Source organism: Juglans regia, chromosome 11 (genome assembly GCF_001411555.2).
Source record: "Juglans regia cultivar Chandler chromosome 11, Walnut 2.0, whole genome shotgun sequence".
In the NCBI taxonomy this organism is placed as follows: Eukaryota; Viridiplantae; Streptophyta; class Magnoliopsida; order Fagales; family Juglandaceae; genus Juglans; species Juglans regia.
This window is the reverse complement of record NC_049911.1, coordinates 25986955-26008378: the sequence shown is the minus strand read 5'-3', so window position 1 is coordinate 26008378 and position 21424 is coordinate 25986955. Positions and strand designations below refer to the sequence as shown.

The 21424-nt window shown below is 34.8% G+C and overlaps 1 protein-coding gene and 1 pseudogene across 1 annotated transcript; one reads left to right on the top strand and one right to left on the bottom strand.

Moving 5' to 3' along the window:
- Positions 1–7835: 7835 nt before the first annotated feature.
- Positions 7836–15497, top strand: LOC108982049 (annotated as a pseudogene).
- Positions 15498–16402: 905 nt separating this feature from the next.
- LOC108982048 (nifU-like protein 1, chloroplastic) lies at positions 16403–19672 on the bottom strand. The gene is made up of 3 exons (XM_018953323.2): positions 19242–19672; positions 17116–17252; positions 16403–17026 (listed from the first exon to the last, which is right to left on the bottom strand). The coding sequence occupies exons 1-3, from the start codon at positions 19570–19572 to the stop codon at positions 16838–16840; spliced, it is 657 nt and encodes a 218-aa protein (XP_018808868.1). The 5' UTR covers positions 19573–19672; the 3' UTR covers positions 16403–16837.
- Between the last annotated feature and the right edge of the window lie 1752 nt (positions 19673–21424).

Sequence of the window (21424 nt, the reverse complement as noted above, 5' to 3'; positions counted from 1 at the left end):
AATGCAAATGCTAGTACTGCTCGCTAGTTATGCCTATGGGCATGCAATCATTTTAAATTAACATGATTAATTTAAAATAATTTATAACCTATTATATTATTATCCGATGGACATGCAAATACATTCAAAATAATACAATTATATGTAGCCAAAATGTCATACTCGATCCACGTAATTACTTATATGAACATTTCTCATGAGTAGACAATTGATGATCTATTTAATTACATATACATACATACATACATATATATATATACACACACACACACACACACACACACTAAATACATAAGCAATATTAATTGTGAAAGCTCGCATAAGAATATGAAAAATATGTATTTTGGACTTTTTAAATTGGTTTGATCTTACAATTAAATGATGTATTTATTCACAAATTAAAGCTTATAATTCATGCATGTATCATGTAGCGTGCATGCATGTTTCGTCGATCTACAAAAAGATTAATAGCCTAGTTAATTTATGCCAATATCACATGAGATGTACTTAAGATAGAGTGCATGATCTCAAGATCGTACATTTGAAAGGACGATCGTTAAATTATGTTTAGTTTTATTTTTTTCAGATTTTTTGCGCACAACATATTTTTATCATTTTGGGGGAAACCCCCAAAGTTATTAATTATATATTGAAAGAAAATTAGAAAGTAGTACTTTAACTGCGCCTACGGATGCATGATATATATATATATATATATAAAGTTTGATTAATTTTATAGACTTGTTTGGAATATCATGTATTGTGAAACACAACAAATCACATAAGAAAAATGATTGTAAGCATGAATTGTTATTTTAATATTAAAAAAATCAGTCACGAAATATTATAATATATAATTCTCAAGACGGAATAATTACAAAGAAGAATAACAATGCAAGATGGTTAAAGAAATAAGATAAGAAGGTTCAGACAGTCACAACAGGACAATAACCACAAAATTAAAATATTAATGTTAATTAACACTATGGGTATGAGTTTTCGAGCAGGTGCTAGCTTGTGATGATTAATTATCAAGTTATTTAGGAAAATATGTAAAAGGCCGGGAGAAAATATCATAAACTGCCAAAAAATTTGAGGATCGAGATGATTATCTCTTAAAAGAGAAATAAATTCTACAGTATTTATAATTTTTTTTAGACAATATTAAATACTCAATTATTTTTTTAAGATATTATATATATATATATATATCTATATGCCTAGTGTTCATATATATCATTTTAGACCTTTAAAATTGAGAAAGAAATTATAAAGAATTAAACTTAATTAAGTACAGTTGTGTAGCCAACTAGCTAGATAGCTAGCTAGCCATGTGTCGACTGAACCGATATCATACATGCATATATATATATATATATATATATATATATATATATATATATAAGACCGAATTAATTACCTTCATACATGCAAAACACCATGCATGCATATGATCTTACGTACGTCCGGCCAGCTTGTTACTGAATCTATCGATCGTCACTAATCCACGATCGAAAACACATGATGCCGAGAGGTGACAGAGAAGACCACCAAATTCAGAAACAAAAGTGCACATGATCGATGGATTAATGTGAAATATTAATCTATGATAAATTATAAATGACTTTACCTATAACTAATATATCAAAAGTACTTGCGTACGCTAGCTTTTGCAGTGGTGCGACCTTGGGGCCTTGCTGTTGTGGCTTATTACAACGAGTATAACAACTCCCATGGTCGGCAACAAGACATTTAGACTTGGAGTGATAAAATATATATTCATCTCCTCGATCCTCCTCATCATCTTTGACAACAGTCAACATGATCAGCTTGGAAGGAATAATAATATTTAAGCAGCTGCTATCCATCCATCCATCCATCCATCTTTCGTTTTCAGGTTATATATAATCCACTTTGAGCGATCAGTAGAATGTCATTATTAATATTCCTGCGCTAAGTACTAATCATTTTGACTTGTTCAATCAATTACGACCACCAAAGCCCGCTCTCCCATCCAACATTAAAGTGCTGGAGATCAAGATCAAAGATAACCTGATCATGATTTTAAATAATACAAACAACTCGATTACCACTAATCAGGTCATGACAATCCGCAAGTGGACAGTTGAGTAGAGAACAATGCAGACATCAATAGTACATACGCTAGCTAGCTAGCTGCATCAAATTAACATACACTCTCATCATAGTGTCATACTTAGAACGTCGGATCCTGTTTTCAAGACAAAATTATATTAAGTTATTCAAAACCTAAAACGGCTAGCAGCTTCCATATTTGACTGAACATATAATAATATTATTATAGTAGGAGATAAGTTATATATTTTGTGTCATGTTTTCGTGTTTTACCATACATGTATATATTTATATATAAGATACTACATATCTATTTAAGTTGAAATGAAAAGAATATTATAGTATGCAACCTCGATCCGAATCACAGACAAAGTCATCTTCTTCTTGTCTTTGACGTAAATGTGCAGTGAGATGATCATATGAACCACGCGTTGTTTCCGAAATTGTTTCTAATTTCAAGTTTCACATAGGCATGTAGTGGTCACATTTTAGCCCTAGATCGAGTGTCGATGATCACGAAATGCTCATATAGTACCCTAGAACAAGCTGTCATTAAAAAACTGGTATTGTATGAAAGAATATATAGGGCTATCTGGTCATAGATCTAGACGTTAAATGCGATCGAATAGATTCTGCACATTAGGGCCTTCATGCGTAGAGCCCAAAAAATTATCAGAGTACGGATCGGTTCGTTGCCAAGTCTCAATCTATAATAACCCCCATATATATACACTAATAAACTAAACTAAAAGGCAGAAAAAAAAAAAAAACGAAGGCCAGCATCGGTAGTCTCAGAGCCGATCGAGCTTGTATAAACAAAGTAGACAAGGTCTCTGTCTCTCTGACCACACAGACCGGCCACTTAAGAAACCCAAAAAGAAAGAAGAAAAAAAAGGACTATAATATCGCATTCTTGGATCTAGTCATTATATATATCAACTCCTAATGAATAAGTATTTTGATGATTATGATCAGTATATATCACAGTACTAGTACTGTTGGACATGACATTTAGGGTCCAGGTGTAAGTAAAAGCGAAGAACATTGAAAAATCTTGGTCATTTGGACTTGACAAGGATCTGCCATTTTAGTTCATAACGTGCCGACACACGTGGAGAGAAAAGAAATAAAGTTGTGATTAGGGTAATCAAATCAAACACTAATTAATAATTTTATAAACGAAAACGTCGGCAGTTGAGTTAATCCCGGCGCAACCCCACCGGAGGGACCAAGATTTGTTGTGACAACAATATCGAAAAGACTCATCAACTTAATTTAAGCAGATAAATAGTATGTGGGGTAAGGTTGTAAAAAGATGGTACCGATTGTTTGGTGATTGACTGGGCTCAAAAAACATGTTGAGGATATTGGTGAGATGATTGGGAAGTTTTGATAAGAGTGTCATTTCCTGTATGCCCTTTTTTCAAGAGAAAGCATTATCTTTAAAAACATTTCGACCCTCTTTGCAAGGAGTTTGCTCCCCGGCTCAGTGTTCATTAAGTACTGTATATATGTTATAAAAAAAAAAAGATGGAAATTATGACTTTGTGGAAAAGATGGGGACAATTCATGTCATGTGCTATATATATACTATTATATATATCTTGATGCTTAACAAATTCATGTACTTAACCCGTTGCTGATCAATAACATTATTAATGATGGGAGGAGTACTACTAGGGCCACATGACTTTGAGGCACCTGATCATTTCAACTCCTACCAAAACGCATCCCCATCTTGTGAACTTACGTGAGAGAGAGAGAGAGAGAGAGAGAGAGTTGGGTTAATGCATGCATATATTGTGGTTAATGCATGAACGATCATCATTAATATTTTCCGGTCTATGCGAGCTGGGTCTTAAGTTTGAAAATCTCTTTCATTAATTATGACATAATATCAATGTTCATGTTTATTATCTGTTCTCTAGCTTCCAACTGGTAATAAAGGAATAATCTAATTGTTCATGAATCAGCATTGATTCACTATATATGTGTGTGTGTGTATATATATATATATGTAGTTGTATTATTTTGATACTTGATTCGAGTTAGAGATGATTAAAACAAAGCTAAGATCTGTCATATTTACATAATAATTATATATATATATATATATCTACAGCTAAATAACACATAAGAGTACGTAGGTTTTTATTTAAGTTGTAATCTGTCCAAACAGCCAGCTATTAGACTGATTAAAAAAATGATGAATTTAATCACTTAACCATTATAATAATTATATTCCCCTCAATAAGTGAGAACTCCCAGGTAGGATTTTAATTATATGCAATAGTTTGGCTGACAACTGTGACAATTGACAAACATTGAACAATTGTTTTACTTTTACTGATATCTTCAACTAAGTTATACATAGTGATCACGGTATGTATATATATAATATATATGTGTGTATATATATTATATATATATATATATTTATATGTATATCTATACAATATATATATATATATGTATATATATAGTTGGAGCATATTCGTAAGTGTACAATTGAAAATGTAGTGATTTCAATTTTTATATCTTGTCTAGTTTGTTGATGTTGAGTCGTGATTTATCCGTGTATTTGAAGTTGGGAGATGACTTGTAGTTTAAAGAAGATCTGTCTCAATAAAATGCAATTGAAAACTGTAATTTGAAACAAGTAGCCCAATTTTCTTATGTATTAATGTATGCTTGCACAAGTAACTCAGGGGAACGATATTAGTTTGGACTAAGTACAAGAAATTTCCAATGCATGAAATGATACACAAATCAATCTTCTTGTGCTCTTAAGTAGGGGACAAGAAAGAAATCACTACAAGAAAACTACTTTTTTATAACCAGTTATTTTCTCTTAAAATGAGTCTATTCTTATCAGAAATAATTTATCATAAATGTTCGTTTTTCTTATCGTGAATCTAAGATCTGTTATTCGTCATTATTTAGGGGAGAAGGATTATTATTCATCCTCCAACAAATTACAAGTATTTTGCCTTTGCACACAAGACTAGCTAGCTAGCAAAACACATCGCACCCCAAACAATCAAAATCTGCAATGAGCACCCTCAATTTGGATGTATCACGTCACATATCTTCACCTTTTATTTTTTTATAATAATCTTAACAACCATATAATGGATTAAGAGCACTATTAATTTGTCATTTTTTGGTTGGTTGAATGAGGGAGTGTGTTATTTTTTAACAATTTGGCAGGGAAAACGTAAAACACTCGTTAATTATATAGGGTGAAAAATGCATTTTTCTCCTATAAAATCAATGAGTAAAGGTACTCATCATCTATTTTATCATCATTATCTCATTATCACATGATGTCGTATTAAATTATTAAAGACTATTTATTATATTGTTTCACTTATGGGCTTATTATTTAATGTCATGTTAAGGGATGTTGAGAATATGATGATAAAACATATGGTAAATAGATTTTTCCAAAAAATTGTCTATAGATCAAATTATCTTATGAATTGGATTTCACTACATATCAGGCCCAACAAGCAATTCATGAAACTACGCATCCCTACTCACCCAGTTCATCCACATCATTAATGAAAAAGTTTTGCTATACATTAGTCATTATTCACCCTCACACCCCACACACCACACCTAACAGTTTTTTTTTTAATGTCAGACCCATCACCTTTGACCTCTCTCTCTCATCAAGCTCTCTCTCTCTTCTAACCTCTCTCTCTCCTCAAGCTCTATCTCTCTTCGACTTCTCTTTCTCTCTCTCTCTCCTCAAGCTTTCTCTCATAGAGGGGTTGGGGCAAGAATTGGTTCACTTGTTAGTAAACCCGATTTGCCATATAAGGTGTGAGGTGTGGGGTAGTAAATAGTAATTGATAAGAAGATTTATTCTTAATGAAAATAAGGAGAATGTAGCCTAGCTAGGACTTGCTCACAAACTCTTGTTGTTGGTGTTGTTGTTATGTGAAAGAGTATTGCTAACAGGCTAATGTGTTTTGAGTATTGCTATTTTAAGACCTCTACACCACACATTGCTTACGCGACATAATTTGATTTGAAAGATAATTTTTTAAAATTTGAATCTTATCAATCAAATCTTACCATTTAAATGATGTGAATGGTGTATTCTACACAACAGATTAATAATAGAATAATTCAATGTGTTATACTGAGGAAGAAACTTCAGCTTGCTTTCTTCCTTGGAACTACTTTTTGAGAGAGAGAGAGAGAGAGAGTTTGTGGGAGCACTGTCTGACTGAGGATTATGGAGTCGTGCAATATACAGTCCTCTAAGGAGGATTGTATTGCAGACCCAGTGTATGAAATGACCAAATTGTCCCCATTTTTAGGCTTGAATTGACTACATTACCTCTCTTTCTTCTACAACCTAAACCAAAACTATTTGAAACTGTAGAATATTTTTTTTGCCTCTGCCGCGTGCCCCAGCAGATTTCCACCATCGCCGACCACCACAACCCAATCTCCTCCACCATCGACGGAACAACCACCTCCACCATCGACGGATTTTTGTTTGATTCATTAAGATAAAGCTAGAAGCCCAGCACGAATTCAATGCCTTAGTCTAAATCTAAACAACGGATTTTTGTTTAAATAAAGCTGAGCTGGAATGAAAACCATTCTTCAAGATACAAACAAGTTGAACCCATTCACAAATTTTTACAAACAAGTGGAGTGCACAACAATAAGAGGATAATCTCAGATAATCAACTCTCTTGAACATGGCCAATACATAAATATCTTGATACAAATTTATAGAACCAAACACGAAGTAACACAAATTAACCAAAACCAAACACTCATTCTACGATTTTCTACTCCTTTCCAAAACCAAACATGGCGACTTCACTAGTGTCAACTTCACTAGGCGACGACGATGGTGTAAAGACGTTCCCCCTCACACGTCGCCGTCACCTCTCTCTCTCCCTCACATCGCTGAACCCTATTTTTGGTAGAAATTTGGTTCCCTCTCAGCTCTCCTCCCTATCATGTCCCTCCCTCCCTCCCTCCCCTCCGAGCAGCAAAGCCCTCTTTTGAAAATCCAAGCAACTAGACCTCAAAACCAACCGGCTAAAGCAACCATTCCTTTTGCCTACTCCGTCCAAGCAATCGGTGATCACTCCCAAGCATTTGAAAATCCACGCCGCAGCTTGAATCCTCCATCCTGGCCATCTGAGTTAACATTGGTTTATTCTTTGTGACATTGGGTTGTGGTTGTGGTTTCAATATAAAAGTTTATACGATGGAAATAGATAGAGTGGATGGACGTACAATAAACCAATTGAGACCACTTGCTTGCTCCCGCAACATCCTCAATCGTGCTCATGGTTTTACCAGTTGGTCTCAAGGCAAATTTTATCTCTATTTTTTCTCTTTTTTCTTTTTTTTTTTTATTGGGGGGAGCTGGTTTGTTTACTGCAATGAAACACTGCGTTTCATTAAGCTTGCTATGTAATTCCCATTCGAGAACTGTAATAAGAATAATTTTATAGGAAATACGATAGGCTTTTTGAATGGAAGGTGAAAAGGTTTTAAGGAAACCATGAAAAACGACAAAAAAGGTTGGGCTGCAATCCGTGTGAACCCGACACAAATAGGGCCCAAGCCCAGAACATGTCTGCGAATCAACGACGACTTCTTGTAACGACGCCGTTTTATTCACACACAATTTCCCATGGGTCAAACAAAACTCGTAGTTAGGCACCCGCACGTGATCTAAGCAAGCCCTTGTTCCAGTTCATCTCCTTGCTTCAAGCTTTCGCGCTCGTTTTACACAATCCTGTTTTCACTATTCTTCTCAACTAATTTTATCATATTTTATTTTATTTTATTAGTATAATATTTTTAAATATTTATATAAAATAAAATAAAAATTTTAATTTTTAATTTTAATTTCATGAGATTGATTTGAGCCAAAACCCTAATCTCCCCAATCCAAGCCTTTTGGATCAGAAAGAGAAGACTCGTGATAAAATGAAAACGTAGTTCTTGCTCTCGATGTGCTTAGAGATCGAATTATCTGCGAATTCAAAACTTTCCCTGAATGTCAAACGTAACCCTAAAGTTTTTGGGGATTTTCTTCGCAAATGGATGCCAAGGACATTCTGGGCTTACCAAAGAACTCAGTACCCCAAGAGAGAAAACCCAGACCCCAGAAGGACTCTCAGCGAAAACCCGATGGCATTTCACGCGAGGTATATATATATATATATGTGTGTGTGTGTGCGCGCGCGCGCGCAAATGTATGTGTGAATTTTATTTCTGTTCGTGTAATGATTGTGAATTTAGCTAACTTTCTTTCGGGGTTCAGGTGTATGCGCTAACGGGTGGTTTGGCGCCCCTTATGCCAGCTACAGATGCGTCGCAACTGAAGAAACGGCCTCCGCCGGACGAGAAGGTCTTTAATTTGCTCGCATTTTTTCAATTTCTTAAATATTTTTATAGAGGTGTTTAAGTATGTAGGAGAGACTGTGTTGGGAAAGAGCTTGAATCGGTTTTTTCTTGAAGTTGATTTCTTTCTTAATAGGAGTTGGGTTTTTATGGGTTCTTTCTTAAGTATCGTGGGTCATGCCTTTTAGATTGGTGGATTCTCTAGCTAGCTGGAGAGGTCTCCGAGGGAATTCACAAGTCGCAGTAATCTGCAAAATGGTCCCTATATGTCGGTGTATATGGTGGGAATGAAATGATAGAAGCTTCGAAAACTACGAGAAGACAATGGAAGAGCTGAAAATCTTTTTCTTTAAAACATTGTTCTCATGGGTGGGGGCCATGACTTTTTACCATCAGTTGTAAACTCTAGTTATGTATTTCCCATGTATACTTCCTGTATACTTGGTTTTGCCTATTTTTATGAATAAAATACTTTGATTACCAATGTAAAAAAAAAAAGTTAGGTTTTTATGTGCCACATTGTTGAATGGCTAATTTTTTTATACTGGATTTTAGATACTCTACTTTTTTTGTTATTATTGTTAAACTTCGACCAAGAGTTGAGATTTGCTAGAGCAACTCATGGAGATGAATCATGATATGAAAACTGGGGTTATCACAGTTTTGATTTCCAGTTGTTAGTTGTCACTCGGATTGAATGAATTTTTTCGTATCATGTTTGTTCAGTTTGTATGCATAACTAGGTCAGTGTTGTATAATATTTTAAATTGATAAATATGGGGAAGAAGAGAAGTTCAAAAATTGCCTATAGGTTCTATGTGAAGATAGATATACAGGAATATTCTTACAAAAAATATACAAGAATACTTATAAAAAATATATATATACAAGCCTACTTTCTGATAAATAAAATATCTTATTACTTATAAAAAAAAAACTTATAAAAAAAATATACAAGAATATTTCTCAATTGTTATGGCTTTGCCATCTTTCCCACTCAATTGCCTGTAGGTTCTATACCTACCCAAAAATAATTGCATGTAGGTTCTGTGCTATTATTTTATATTTTGTTATAACATGCACGTGTCTATGACTTTATGTTTGTCGGTTAATTTTATGGGATGCGGGCTCTAACTAATTTGAGATTCTGGCTCCAGATCACTTGGCAGTGGCTCCTTTTACAAATTCTGCTCGAAAGGATAATTTGCAGCTTTATCACTGGGTAGGTTATTGTATGTCAGGATCATTGTCTTTCTACTGAACATTACTGCATTGTTATTCAGGAAGCATTAAAGTTGTTTTAACTTCTGTTTTACATTGCAGGTCAGAGTTGTAAATGGTATTCCGCCAACAGGTGACTATTCCTTTGTCAAGTGCAACAAGGTATATTCACATCTGCTTTCATCTTTGTGCAACGATTTTAAAGGACATTTACTCTACTTATCTTTCTTCTTCTTCTTTTTTTTTTTTTGTTCCATTGGTTTTTCTTCTAAACATGCTCCCATTAAACCTATTCTTTTCATATAACTGAATTTTTTAGTTTATGTGATGTTGTGCAGTCTGTTGATATTGTCAAATACACGGATGAGGAGTACGAGAAGTACTTGACTGATCCTGTAGGTATCAACTTAAGATTTCATCTGTTAATTTTATTTTCTCTACTCAATTGCAAGATTTATCTTCATTAGGAAGAAAAACAGGTATATAAATCAAAACATTATAATTTAGGCCTTCATTGTGAATGTCATGCTGTTGCTTTAAAACTTTATATATCTGTTACACTTCATTCACAGCATTGTGCTGAAATTGCAGTGTTTAATTCAGTATCTGTCAGATATAGTCTATTTTGATTTAATGATTCCAACATAACTTTTTGAATATTTTTGTTCGAATTCTCATCTCAGTTGTGCCTCTTATTGAGTTGTGGCTAGGTATCGATACATATTTTCATTATCATAGGATTTATAGCAGCATCATGTTTTGGATCTAGTACCGAAATTATCATGTCATATTTAATCTTTGTCAGGTGTGGACCAAGGAGGAGACAGCTCAGTTGTTTGAGTTGTGCCAACGGTTTGACCTCCGCTTTATTGTGATAGCTGACGGGTTCCCATCATCTCGGACTGTGGAGGAATTGAAAGATCGTTATTACAGTGGTACTGATCGCGCTCTGTTTGTTTAAATTTATACTTCTGGGAGACATTATACTATTTTTCTTTCAGCACATTCTTGACTGTTTTTCTTGATGATTATGGTATTCTCTGTGTGCAGTGGCTCGAGCTAGATTGAGTGCTAGAGCTCCATCTCCTGGTGACATTTCTGGCCACCCTCTTGTTAAGGTGTGATAGCTTTATTACTGCAATATATGCACAAAAATCTAACTAGGGTTTATATGTTGATCTAAAGTTTTTATTCCCTTTTCTTGACTGTATATTGTTACTTAAAAGGTCCATTATATCAGAGCATTGTTCTGTTCAGAATCTGATTCCTCCTTGATATAGGAACCTTACAATGTTTCGCAAGAGACAGAACGCAAGCGAGCATTATCTATGGTCCTCTCTCAAACTAAACAACAAGAGCGAAAAGATACCGAGGTCTAAACCTTTATATGCATTTTTAAATCTCCTATTTGCAGTTCCGAGATCGAATTGTTTAATAACTTGTTTGTTGATTGTTCACTGCACCTTTCCCCAGGTTCTTGCAGAAGCAAAAAGAATAACAGAGTCACGGATGGTTGCAAGTGTAAAGCATTGAATTAGATGTGCTACTATGTCTATTTTTGGTAGCTGGTAACATCCACTGCTATGGATGAAAGAGGAGACATGTTTACCCAGATTATATTTTCTAAGTAAAATACTTTTCAAAAAAAATCTTTTTAAGTACAATAGAATGTTTACCCAGATTACATTTAATTTGCCATTAACCCCGGTTGTTGCACTTGTTTTCTCATAAGTGGTCTATTACATTAAAGCCGGAAGCTCCCATATTGGGTTAGAAGTAGAGAGCTTTATTCATTGCCTCCATTCAGACCACATGCCTTTTCGTTTAAAGCCTGTCCAACCAAAATGCTTCAATTTTTCTTTTTTGTTTTATCAGGAACTATATCACTTATGAAATTAGTTAGCTAATCATTACTAAGATTGAAATATTTTAGAGAATATGTTACTGAATAATTGTAAGTTTACATGGATGAAACTTTTATTTGTGGTTAACTAGATGTCGTAAGCATTCTAGTTTCTACCTTTTAACCAGATTCTACATGTTTTTCTTGTTGTTGGGACCATCACTTATACTTCTGCTGGTAAAACTGCAGACGATGGAAGAGCTTGAAACTTCTTTTTCAATACTTTATTCCTTTGGGCAGTTTCCATAGCCTGTAATGAGCTGAGTTTTCATGATTTTATTCTCTCTTTTTCAATTTCTAACTAGGTGTTCCTCTTGTATTCTTCATGTATACTCGGGTTAAGCTTTTTACGTTTATTAATAAAATTCTTGCTACTCGTAACACACCAAGTGTACTACCCACATAACAGCATTGACATGCTAGTCACTGATATGTTGTCACATCAACCATAAAAAAATGATTGGATTGATTGCCTGCTGCGTCATTGGTGTTACATGGCTGCTATACTTCAAAAGTGTTACAAGTAGAATTTTCCTTGATAAGATTTTTTATTACTAGTAAAAATCTGAATGGGATATAGAATCTGATTGCTTAATCACCTTTGTTGTTTTTATTAATCAAAGTGTTGTGAATGGTTGTTAATGGATCTCTTGTTAGAGAGTTATAGCTATCATGTTCTGTGATATTGTAATAATGTAAAGGAAGGTCTGTGTTCTTGTATTTGCACGTGTCCTTGTGGTGCATGCCCATGTGCTCTACAGGTTAGTTTATTATTTGGTTTTCTGCTTTTCAGGGAGGCGAAGAGTTTGAATTGTCTGTCCCATTAAATGCTGATCCAGAAAGTGCTGAGGGCTGTTATTCTGGGTGATACTGTATCACCTTTGTCCAATGTTCAGCTTCCCACTGCAGCAGTTGCACCTTCAACTTCAACGGCAGACAATGCCTCTATTCTAGCTTCTCTTCGTATGGTAAATTAATAGTCTGTTTGTCAGTTATGCGCTCTCTTTATCTGTGTGTTGGCATTTATGCACGTAATCTTGGCAATAAATGTGATATACGATAAAGATAATGATAGGTAGTGTATGAGATCTCATATTGTTTGGAAACGAGAAGTTTTTGCTCTTTATAAGATTCCAATAGGGCTCCAAATGTATCATTGACTAGTCATTTTAGAGTATAGGTTATGTGGTTTGGGCCTTCCATTGGGGCGTTACAAATGGAAGTCCCACATTTTTAGTTGGGATAGGCTCTGATACCATTTGTAACGCCCCAATGGAAGGTCCAAATCACATGGCCTATACTCCAAAAGGACTAGTCAATGATACAATTGGACCTCCATTAGAATCTTAAAAAGAGCAAGAACTTCTTCTTCTCAAGCAATGTGGGATCTCATACACCACCTACCCTTATTATTATCATATGGGGTATCAAATAAAGTTCGGCTCTAAGTTATTTGAACTTCTGAAATTGAACTTTGTTTCTGAGTTTTATATAAATAATTGGATGTACTTTGCTTTTCTTTTCTTTGTTAATTTTTATTGAAGTAAAATTTTGAACTGGGTGTCGCCTCACTTTTTAATGCTGTTTACACAAGTTTGTCCACCTCGAGTCTGTTGCCAGCTGTATCTGTCATTGAAAAAATTTTCCAACTGACCAAGAATTTTTCAGCTTCGTGTATATCTGAGAACGTATGCACTTGACCAAATGGTGCAAGCTGCAAGCTCATCTGCTGGACTTCAGACTATAAAGCGAGTGGAGCAAACTTTACAAGAACTTGGGGTTTGTTTCTGCTCCCCGAGTTGTTGGTGATGTATGTATACCTTTTACTTTGTAGTATTATATACCGAGGGGTGGTTAGATTAAGATTTTATCTATATGATTGTTTTACCATCCTTCAACCTGAATTCCTTTGTTTCACCCCACGCCCCCTTCAAATGGTATACTCTTTTAGGGAACAATTCTGAAAATGAGAAATAAGATTAATAACATTTTTCTTGATAATTATAAAGACCAGAAAACATACAAAGACAATTTTGTACTCCTGCTTTATAATTTCTTACAGCTCTTTTTAAGTTAGCTAAAACCTTACCATACTATATCTTTCATTAACCGGAATATTTTCAATAATTAGATGTTTCTTGAGTTGCGAAGTAGTGATTTTGCTCTACGAACAGTTATTCCTTTATCTTTCTCACCAAAAGGTGTATCAAAAGTTGTCCTATCTTCACCAGGTCAATCTAAAACCTAGAGTTCCAACCAAAGCCGTTTGTGCAGAGCATCTTGAATTGAGAAGAGAAATACTGACTCTACTTAATCTTCAGAAGCAGGCATTACTACACGTAGAATTCTTTTCATTTTTAACATTTCCTTTCTTGACCACGTCTAATTGTCTTCTCATTCTTTCTAGCAACTAGATAGGTTTTACCTCTTGTATACCGCCTTGTATACCTGGGCTTTGCCTATTCTTATTTATACTACCGTTTACTTATAAAAAAAAAAATGTCTTCTCATTCTCCCTATTTAGTTTATATTCCTCTGGTTGACTCTTAGTGCTTAGATTGTTAAAGTTCTATGGCCAATTAAACTTTGAAATCAACTCTCCTCCCCCCAAAAGTAAAAGAATAAAAAACAAAAAGTGTGTGTCTGTGTGTGTGTGTGTGTGTGAGTGAGACAGAGAGAGAGAGAGAGAGAAGGGATTATACATGTTTTGGGTTATGGATTTTCTCATTCCACAATATGTGTAGGAATATAAGTGACTAGTGGTTGGAATATAGAACTACTGGGGAAGGGAATGAATAATGTTTAGTAATTTACCATCCTAGTATAGACGTGGCAGTGTTGTTGCAGAAATAAAAGTATGATAGTATAAAAGTGTTTACTTCTCCCCTACCTATAAAAAAGGTGTTTACTTCTCCCCAATTGTTGGGTTCCTTGGATTTAATCACTTGAATGTTCAATTTTCAGTTACAATATAAGGAGGCAGAAGGTTCATCTTTTCGTGATGGTTAGTACGCTGATACACCCGGCACACCTAAGGTAGTAATCTGTTTTTTTCTTCCCTTCTCGTTTTGGTTGGTTTCTGTATCTTGAGCTTGTGATTCTAGAATTCTAACAGCGTTCACACCGTGTTAGGGATCAGGATTGGACATTTGTTCCAGACATGAGTTTTGCGGGTAATATTAGACATTTCCATACTTTGCATTATGTATAAATGCTCAGCAGCATGGTTTTTCGTTTCCATATTGAGACAAGTGAGTGTTATAGTAATATTTATTATGTGTTTAATTGTGATTTCAGGGGAAAGGGTTGGCAAACGGGAGCAGAAACGGAAGGTACGCATTTGTCTGCTTCATATCGTCCAATGAATTTTTGTTTTCATCCCCAACTCTTGCTTATTTTATTTTAATCTTTCTTTGTAATTGTACCTTCAAGGCCCCTGGAAGGCCATCAGAAGCTCCATCATCTCCAGCTCAGTCTAAAAGGCCTAGAAAATTAAGGCAACAGATCTATAAGTGAAGAAGCAAATGAACTTTCCACGAAGTAGAATGTAGAATACATGTGAAAGGTTTATTGTAGGGTACAGAATTTGGGCTGAAGGAAGCTTTGGTTGCAGAAGCCTTTCTGTAGGCGCTGAAGGAATTTTGTTGAGAAGCAGAAAGTTGAAGCACTAACGCATGACCAACTCATGTCCTTGTAGGAAAAGTTTAGTTCGTGCATCATCGTAATTTAGTTGAGTTTATGCCACAATGCTTTTAGCAATTGGAGAAACAAGAGATCTTTGTGGATGGTGAGATTTTGTACATAAAAAGAAGTGTCTATCCATGACTCCAATGTGATGTAACAGTGTTCTCTTCCCTGTCAATTTAAATAAGAGTAATTCTACATATAATCATGAAATGCGTAGATGCCGCATAATCATTTTGAAAAAAAAGTGAGGTTCACTGTTAAAAAACACTCAACTTGGAGTAAATCGGCCAGAGCCTGGATTTTTCAGCCCCTCTTACAAACCATGCATGTTAATGTCAAATGGTCTTCTCCTCGCAAACATTTGGGCAATTGGAGTTCCTGAGCGCCTTTTTCAACATTTTTGCTGTTGTGAATGTTCAGTCTGTCCTCCCCCACCCTCTCGAACTTGTTTAAAAGCTTGATCTGATTCTAGAAGATTAGAGAAAATTATATTTGCAATTTTGAAGGGAGCAAGTGTCATGCATTTTTTTTGAAAAAATTGAATAAATATAAAATTTACATGAAAAAATTAATATTTTAATAATAAACTCACTTTTTTTTTTAGAATGAGTGCGGCATTTTCCTAATCCAAAAATGTTTTCAATATACAAACGAAGCCTAACTATACAACTCAAAAGGCGCGTTGCTATCATGTAAAGACTTTTCAAGGCGAAGTTTGTTGGATTTTTAGACACTCGAAACCAAAAATAATAGGGTCAAATACAAAAATAGTCCCCCTATGGTTTGTTTGAAATTTAAATTGGTAACTGTCTTTTAATCAAGCCTTTTTACAATAATCAAATGGCTAATAAGTCATTAAAAAGATCATATCAGCACCGAAGTATGCACAATATTTTTCATCAATTTATCTTGCTGGTTGACATCAAGTATTACTGCTGATGCAGACAAGAAGTCTGCCCATAGAAACATGTTTTGTAGGGACTTTCCCGTGACTTGCTCCTTTGATGTGATTATTGTCCAAGCTTATAACAAAATTCAATCGATCTACCATCTACCAAAAAGAATCTACTTTAAAAAAAAAAAAACTTTCTAACAGTCGACTATAAATTAGAGCTTTCCAAGGCGCACAATATGGAGCAAAAAGATTTACAAACAATATTTCTCTGTAAATTTACAGACATCTACAAACCCCAAAACACCAATTGGGACAATAAATCCAGTTCGAAGGCTAAAAGGGGAGAGGGAATTCACAACAACATTTATTCAGTCTTTTATATATGACAAATCTCGTCTATTAAGAAAGGAAATCTTGAAATGTGCACTGTAAGCCTGTAATTATGGTGTGACATACAATAAAAGATACAAGACACCAACATTCATTTCATTGCATGCACTGAATGTGATCATATGTAATGCAATTCCTGGACCAGTTAGCTTCAGAGATTGCAGCTTAACTATGTCTAACGAAGTGATCCTGGACCCAATGGAAAATGCCAGAACATATAACTTTTAAGGTTGTGAGCTTCTAAGGTTGTGAGCAACCTAGCCAGTGAACACAACATTCACAACATCCGGGAACTTCTCTTTAATTGCTGCTTTAATTCCTGTACCAATGGATTCAGGCCCCACATACTTTACGAGGCAATCCCCTCCTTCAATAGACAATACTTCCACGCTGCCACCATAGTTCTTAATGGCTGGTCTCAATACGTCAAGATGACCATTTACCGCCTGCAGTTTCAGATCTAGAAGTGTCATCATCGATGGAATTCAACTCATGTCTTTTATTCCTTATCAGCTAATGTCAGTATATAAGTTACCTCAACAGTTGTCCCCCCAACTTCCTCATCATATACTTGCCGAATGTCCTTCACTGCATCTCCAAACTTTTCCTTTAGTACCCGTTCAATCCCCATCTTCATAGTAGTTGTCGAACTAGGACAGCTCCCACATGCTCCTGCACATTAATTCAATGCCATGAAAGTCACATGGGTTTAATACAATTATAGGTCTGTGATACAAAATAAAATAAAATAAGAATTATATATTTTCTTCTCATATATTTTCCAGCAAGAAAACTTCACAATTCAAGTTCCGTAGTGTTATCCTGTCTTTCCAAATGACCCGCATGAGTCAATCAGAGTTAGATGGTATCTACTGTGCCAAAAATGCAGTTCGTGTGTGTCCAGGAGGCAGGAACCAACTCCCAAAACTGGTGATGCCATTTGTAAATGCTATCCTAATTATTAAAGAAAGAAGATATATTTTTCTAGAAAGGCTAAACACTATCCTCTAAAGACAAACGTCTGGACGATCTGATCTTTGAGCAAACTAGCAGCTTGGGAATAACATATTTCACGTCAAAATGATTGACGAAAGAAATAAACCACAAACCAAAATTCTTAACAAAACTGCTAGGTACAGGCAGTTTCGTGTACCAAACGTGTACCGAAGATGATGTAGAAATATTTAGCTTTTTTATTATAGAAAAGAGAAAAAGAAAAAGATGAAAACGAAAGAAGAAGACTGGATCGTCTTCGTCTCCCCTCCGCTGCCCATTTTCACCATTTCTGATTTTCGTCTCCTTCACCATTCAGCAAAAAAGCAGAGAGGTGTGGCTTTTTGTTTAGTATTACCGTCGGGTCCTGCTCCTGGTCCACAAACCACTCCCTATTCTGAATTTCACAGTCCCAGCCACCTCCCCCCACACTTGTTACTTGTTCGTAGGTACACTAAAGTGGATATGGGTTGCATTGTTCTAGCTTCAAAATTGAAAGGCAGCTTATCTCTTTTCTGCCCTCGCCAAGGCCAAGAAGCCACAGCTCCCATTCTTCCATGGTGCTCATATGCGATCCCTTCTTCCATGGATTTATTTATAGGAATATTATCAATCATCCCCAGTTAACAATCTCACAAAACCCACCCATAAATAAATCCAGTGGCCAACTAAATCCAAAAGGCAACGTAACCACATTTTTTGAATAACAGTTTTTCCCATTTTCACTCTATATATAAAGAAATGCCCTTTCTCTCGTCTCATTTTGGACTGGAGAATCATGGAGTGGAATCACAACCCACTCATTTTTCAGTACCTCAATCTCTCTCGTTGAAAGGAAAAACTCAGAAAAATGACCCTCGCCCACTCACTTCCCGTGCCTGAATCTCTGTCTTCTTTTCTTTACCTGGCAACCACAATACCCTTATTCCCAATCGCCATAGTCCCACAAAATTGGGTTTTATAAGACCCGCCTTCTATCAACACGCACCGTTTCATTCTTATTTTAAACCCAGCTTCCACGTCAGCTTTCGGTGCGCATTGGTGCACGAAGTCGCCTTCAACAAGAGTTTTCCAATTCTTAAATCGTATTGCCTATAGATAATAAACCCAATCATGACGTAATGGGAGTTCCATTATGTTTAGTTGAGTAGTAGTACCAGTGACCCGCTGCATCCATTACAACCACATTGAGCTAACCAAAATCACAAGCCTGTGGTCATGCTTCCTCTCACTAATAACGTGTTCATTTCTATTTGACTCGGCCTTTTATGCCACGAAATGAATCAAACTGACAAACGATGAATTCATGAAACATGGAGACATGACCACATGATTACTTGGGCTATGCCTATCTTTCTATCAATGAATTTAACTTATTACCTATCAAAAAAATGAAACATGGAGACAAAACTGCTGCTTGTGATCTTTCATAAGGGTCTTAACCTTGGTCACACTAATTGCTACCGAGTCCATATTTTGGTCACACTAAAATAACTCCATCGAAGTTTCTTAGACAAGCTTCGCCAGAACGAAATAAAAACACTCACTACCCAAAAATCAAAATGAACAAAACTATGTCATTCAAGGCGAAGACAATCAATAGAAACAGCCCATCAAATTATAAAGTCAAAATATATGCAAAAGAAAAAACAAGAAGAGGCGAGGCACCTTGGAGTTTGAGAGATACGATGCCATCTTCGACAGACACAACGTCGACGTTTCCACCATCGGCAATGAGATAGGGCCGAACGTCCTCGAGAACCGAGTCCACGTTTCGAGCGGTGAGCTCGAATTTCTGGGCAGAGTACAGTCCCGGCGAAGAGCCAGCGGGAGCACTTGGATTCGACGCCCTTATGGCAGTTTTGGAAAAGAGCCTCCTTTGAGAGGCTCGTTGGGCTTCTTTCAGAGATATGAATTGTGGGTATTGATGGGTTTTGGATGAGAATTTGGGAGAAGACGTTGGGGTTTTAGGCAATCCGGTGGCTGTTAGAGACGCCATTGTTGGAGCAGCGATTGTACCGGAAACGACTAGGATGTACGAGTTTAGGGGAAGTTTTGGTATTTTGAGAAAATTGTCGGGCAATTAGGAATAAATCGGTATTTTCTGTGTGGTCGCGAAGCAGGATCAATCCAATCTATTTTTTTAGGGAGAATTTTATGTTAAGAGTAGAGCCAGCTCACTCTAATTAGGGGTGTAATCGGTCTGATTCGATTCAGTTTTGGATAAAATTTAAGATCGAATCGATATGTATCGGTTTTGTATTTTTCAAAACCGATTACGTACCGGTTATCCTCCTAAACCGGTACTTCCGGTTTTATCAATTTCTGGTCCGATCCGGTCCGATTTTTCAATTTTTTTTAAATGTAAATTTTACAATTTGTCATTATAAATTTATTTATAAAAAAAAAAAAACTAATTTAAAAAATATTGTTTTATACTTTTATTATAAGTTATATATTAGTATTAGTTATAAACTATATATTTAATATTAGTATTAGTTATAAACTTTTAGTGATTTAATATTAACATTTTATGTAATAATTTATAAATTATAATAAGAAATTATTTCATATATAAATATATATAATTATATATAAAACTTTCACATAAAAAATTATAATTATACATAATATATAAAACTTATATATATTAATATATATAATATTTTGTATAAAACTTATATATACAATAATATAAATATTTTTTTTTTATCAATCGGTCCGGTCCGGTCTAAAATATCCTAAAACCGGAACCGGACCGGAACTGACCGGTTGTCACATTCTAAGAACCGGTCCCGGACCGGACTGATTCAAAACTGATAAAACCGGTCTGGTCCGGACCGGTTTTCCGGTTTCAACTTACACCCCTAACTGTAGCACATCAGCTTTAGCACACCTGAGCTGGCTTTTTTTTTTTTCCTCTACACACTTGAGCAGCTCACTATACCACATCAGACGTGGCACATCAGCCGATCCACACGTTAGGTGTGCTGCGGCTGCAGCGGCTGATATAAAGATTTATTCTTATGTTAAACCTGAAAATCATAATTATTTTTCTAAGTTGTGTCTGAAAGTATCCATCTGACAAATTAATTTTGTCAAAATTTTACAAATCATGTCTCGAATGATTTAGATCATATAATAATTTAAATTTTAAATTTTATAAATCAAATCAAGTCATATAAATAGTATGTAATGTATAAAGTATTAAAGTTTTTTTTTCTTTTTTAAAAGAAAAATAAAATACTATACTTAAGATAATTCAATCAAGAATTTTACAAGTTCGTCATATTTATCAAGCCAATTAGCCTCGATTTGGATTAAGAAAAATTCTCAATTCATCTCATTTCATCTCATCATTACAAATTTTATAACTTTTTATACAAAATATAATAAGTAAGTCAACTTTTTTAAATCTAAAAATAATAATATTAAAAAATAATATTTTATTCAATTTTCATCTCAATTTATCTTATCTCAACTCAATATCTAAATTTAAACTAAATAAAAAGTAAAAGATCAAAAGAATTTCATTTGTAACAGCAAAGTGAGCATTTTATTTTTTTATTACTTTTTCTTTTACTAAAAATGGTTGAGGTTAGAGATTTGATACACAATCCTGGGGTTTTGAAATTATTAAGGGATTAGGCTGATTAGCATTACCTTGAGTTTTATCATTTATGTCCAAACTTTGAAGAGATTCGTTTGTTTTCAAAGATGAGATGAGATCAGTTTAGATTAAAGTTAAAAAATTGAATAAAATATTGTTAGAATATATTTTTTAATATTATTTTTGTTTTGAAATTTGAAAAAATTGAATTATTTATTTTATTTTGTGTGGAGATTTAAGA

Coding starts and splice junctions, on each gene's coding strand:
- LOC108982048 (XM_018953323.2), bottom strand. CDS start 19,572: ATGGCGTCTCTAACAGCCACCGGATTGCCTAAAACCCCAACGTCTTCT. Junction 17,253..19,241: donor CGTATCTCTCAAACTCCAAG/GTGCCTCGCCTC, acceptor ATTAATGTGCAG/GAGCATGTGGGAGCTGTCCT. Junction 17,027..17,115: donor TTGGGGGGACAACTGTTGAG/GTAACTTATATA, acceptor CTGAAACTGCAG/GCGGTAAATGGTCATCTTGA.